This window comes from Nicotiana attenuata, unplaced genomic scaffold (genome assembly GCF_001879085.1).
Source record: "Nicotiana attenuata strain UT unplaced genomic scaffold, NIATTr2, whole genome shotgun sequence".
Classification (NCBI taxonomy): Eukaryota; Viridiplantae; Streptophyta; class Magnoliopsida; order Solanales; family Solanaceae; genus Nicotiana; species Nicotiana attenuata.
Genome location: NW_017673424.1, coordinates 1 through 3,935, shown reverse-complemented (window position 1 = coordinate 3,935; position 3,935 = coordinate 1). Strand labels below are relative to the sequence as shown.

The window sequence follows — 3,935 nt, the reverse complement described above, 5'->3', positions numbered from 1 at the left end:
TGGTATTAAAAAGTGCCTATTGGCAAAGGTTGAGTCTGTTAGTCCTAACAGACACCTAAAGGGTTTATAAATACCCTTTTCTTCTCCAAAACAAAAATCATCAGAAAAGCAACAAAGTATCTTCTTCTTTTCTGCTATCTTCAATTCACCAAATTTGTTCAAGTGGAAATTCGAGTTAATTGCTGGTGCTCGAATTTCAGAGGCTTTGTAAAATCCTGGAGGAATTCTGCCATAATCCCTGCAGCAACGAAATTGGGAGGCTTAAATTCCTTAAGGACAGTGACTGCACTATCAAAGCCTAATTATTTCGTCCCTATATTCTGTTATATTTTCTAACACTGGTCACATTGCAATAACTTTACCAGTTATGCCAAGGCTTGCTCCCCTGCTAATTATATATACTATGATAATGTAAAATTCAATACTGAGATTCACACAGAACAGCAAGCAAACCATAGCCCGTGCATTAATCATTTAATCAATCAACTAATTAAATACACTTCCAATTCTATACCAAACTGAAATCGACTATATATATTACACAGCAACCACATCTAGCTGCAGGTAACTGAAGAAACAGAAAGAGGATATTTGAAAGTATTTGCATATTGAAAAGTGACTGATTGTCCAGGTTTGAGAGGCTTTCCGTCATTGACAAGACAATCATTATATTTAAGTCTTCTGAAAATTGTAGGATTTATTAATCTTGCTGAACTAAACCAACCACAACTCAAGTGAATGTTGGAGATGCTACAACTTCCTGCCGAGACAAGACATTTTCGACAATGGCAGTGTACGTTGGAATGCCATTCGGTAGTGTTCCTGAGGGACCTTGGTTTACTAGGATGTTGTCTTTTGAACATGATGTTGGCCCTATTCTCTTCTCTGTTCAATCATCCAAAAAAAAAAGATGAAGTCAAATATATGATCTTATTTCGAGTTTTCGGAAATATAATTTATCAGATGCGGATCCAAGATTTAAACAATTTTACAAGGTTCTTAGCACTACAACGCATAGTGCAAGTGTTGAACAAATACGTGAAAATAGCACGGGCTAGCAAGTTTTCGAACTGAAAATCGAAAAATAGCAAGCGTTTGCAAAGTTATTGAAAAATAACCATTATTTTGCCGAACACAAAAAGTTATAGTATAATATGCGGGATTCCTGCATATAACCTTGCAACATATTATGTTGGAACTCCAGCACACTATGTTGGAAGCTCATATGTAAAAGTTTGAACTCCAGCCCATTATGCTGGAATGTTTCCTGATTTTCAAGGGTGTTTTTGTTCAGATTTTATCTTTACATGAAAAAGTGGCTAAATTTCGATTACTTTTAAAACTATGCCATTTTTTAAATTACTAGTTGTAAATCTGGCTATATTTTTATTTTTCTCCAACAAATAGTTAAGGCACTTTGGAACAATATAGGGTCCACCGGTATATAGGCAAAATCTCGTGGAACTTCTTTTATGTATTTATTATAATTAAAGATTTAACTTAAATAGCCGTCCGCTCGATCGCTTAAACTAAAAATATGCCATATATATATACATGGCATATATATATATATATATATATATATATATATATATATATATATATATATATATATATATATATATGCCATGTATATATATATGCGCATCATTCATATATAATGTATACAATGTGTATTATCTATGACACCAACTAGAAAAAGTAAATCAGTAAATATGACCGTATAATCGTGTATAAGATCTAACTTTATTTGGAGCAAGCAAAAGATTCTTAATTATCGCAAAATAGGGACAATTTCAATGAGATATTTATGTCTTACCAGGCAGGTTTAGTAATTTCCTAGCAGGAGTGATAATGTATATTTGCTTGGGAATTAGGGTTCTTTCTTGAATAGAACCACCTTCCTTAGCTAGTTCCAATGCATGATTAATTTGTATCACTGTAACATAAAAAGATATTACTATTAATAACAACACTTGAACATTCAAAATAGTTTGAGTAATTGATTGGAATTAAGGGGAAAAATTCCCAAAAAGTGAAAAAAATAAGTCATTTTTTGTGGTTTAAAAAAAAAGATTTAACTAGTATCTTGTAAATAATTTTTACATTGGCAGGTCAATTTTACATATTGTAACAAAAAATTTGACTTATTTTTAAGATTACAAATGCACTTTATATGAGAGTTACTTGTAAATATCTTTTGAATAATCTGACCGTGTATAAGTTTAAACTCTTAAAATATTACCAAAAAAAAGGAGAAAAAAAGAAGAGAGCTGATATACCAGAGAAAGAAACAAGCAAGAAAACCACATAGACCATAAAAAGGCTGCGTTCACCACTCATTGTCATTCAGTTGTTTTCTTCACCGTGAAACTGCAAATAAAACCAAAAAAAAAAAAAAAGAATGAAAACTTAATTTACAAATTTTGAAGTAGGAAAATGGGAGGAAAGCAAAGGAAAAAATTAGTATCTGATAATGAATATAAAGCAAGTCATCTTATAGAGTTTGTACTTTGTAGCAGAAGTAAGATGAGGAAGTGAAATTTAAGTTTACTGAGTTACAATGTGAAGCTAAAACTTAGATTGAAGGTACGTAATGTTTAACCAAAAAACTGAATATTTGGTTAAAGCTAGAATTTAAGAGAGAAATCGGGTTACTGATGATCAAGAAATGAGAGACTTCGAGAACAATAATAAAGCAATGAATAAGTATATATTTCAGTATAATCGCAATGATATTTCGTGTCCTACAGATGTTGTGACTTTCTCCTTTTATAGTTAATTGTAAGAGAAAGTGTAATGCCTTTGTCTTAATGAGACAATTACGAGCAATAAATGACATTAAAAGAAATGTTACTCAATCATTCCTATTAAATACAAATTCTCTAACGTATTTGGCATTTAATGTTGAATTTGGACTCTTTTACGCTATCAGATTCATGTCTTCAATTCCTTCTGATCTTCGAGCTTTAAATGACTCGAACAGGTACGAGTCTCGTTTCATCTGAATAATAGCTCGTGCCTTTAAGTATCTTCTCTCCCGCATCTGTTGTTGCTCGTGCCTTCTAACTGATTACCACGCTTTGACTATTTGACCGGTCCACGTGTCATGACACGTCATCTTCAATATTTAAATTCAGTTTTTTCCCAATACAGATAGTCCCCCCACTTTCCATTTATTTATCAATTAAATATTTGGGAAGTGGATCTTCATTAAAAAGGGAATTTTTGCCATAATCAATGCTATGACAGTACTAACGCTTCAGTTGTCTCTTCTATTTAATGCACCATATACGTGTCGTCTTCTCATTAGTTCTGCGATTTTGCAGCCTTTTTCTAAGGCTTTTTTTTTAACTCCACTATTCACGAAGTGATAGTTGCCTTTATTATAGGCTTTCCATCATTACACTTTTTAATTACCGCCGGTTGAGTTTATATATAAACTTGCCCCCTTTTTCCTTTGTCTTCTTCCTCACAAGCTTTTTACCAAATTTCTTGCTATTAACTCTTGTTCACTTCTTCTTCAATTCATACCCTCTCACTATGTCGTCTTCGAATCCTAACCCTAAAAGAGTCCCAATTCTTGATAGTTTTCCCAATGCTCCTGCTAGATATAGAAGAGGTAGAGGAGGTGTGCTTCGTGGTACAGGGTCGGTTCGTGGTGGTACCTCTGGTTCCATCATTCCTTCTTCTAGTTCCGGCAATATCTCTAGAGGCTCTCTTTCTAACACGTCTTCTTCTAAAGGCAAATAAACTTCTGAGTCTAACCAAGAGCCTCTGGTTGAAGAAATTGTGCCAACGGATTTATCCTTCGAACATGACAAAGAATCCCTTCGTGACCAAGTGATTAAAACTGAAAAGAGCTGATAAAATATCCCCTCTTTAACTTACTGAAACCCTTTAATTCAGATTGTTCGAAAGAGATTGCCGTTGGA

General features: G+C 33.3%; 1 protein-coding gene across 1 annotated transcript; it reads right to left on the bottom strand.

Moving 5' to 3' along the window:
- Nucleotides 1-656: 656 nt before the first annotated feature.
- LOC109216355 lies at nt 657-2,593 on the bottom strand. The gene is made up of 4 exons (XM_019380501.1): nt 2,513-2,593; nt 2,283-2,373; nt 1,820-1,939; nt 657-885 (listed from the first exon to the last, which is right to left on the bottom strand). Exons 2-4 carry the CDS (start codon nt 2,347-2,349, stop codon nt 731-733), a joined length of 342 nt encoding a protein of 113 aa, XP_019236046.1. The 5' UTR covers nt 2,350-2,373; nt 2,513-2,593; the 3' UTR covers nt 657-730.
- Nucleotides 2,594-3,935: the final 1,342 nt, after the last annotated feature.

What these genes read in the sequence shown, in the direction of transcription:
- LOC109216355 (XM_019380501.1), bottom strand. Translation starts at nt 2,349, where the DNA reads ATGACAATGAGTGGTGAACGCAGCCTTTTTATGGTCTATGTGGTTTTC. An exon ending in CTTGCTTGTTTCTTTCTCTG is followed by an intron (nt 1,940 to 2,282) that starts GTATATCAGCTC and finishes TTTATGTTACAG; the next exon opens with TGATACAAATTAATCATGCA. An exon ending in GAAATTACTAAACCTGCCTG is followed by an intron (nt 886 to 1,819) that starts GTAAGACATAAA and finishes ATGATTGAACAG; the next exon opens with AGAAGAGAATAGGGCCAACA.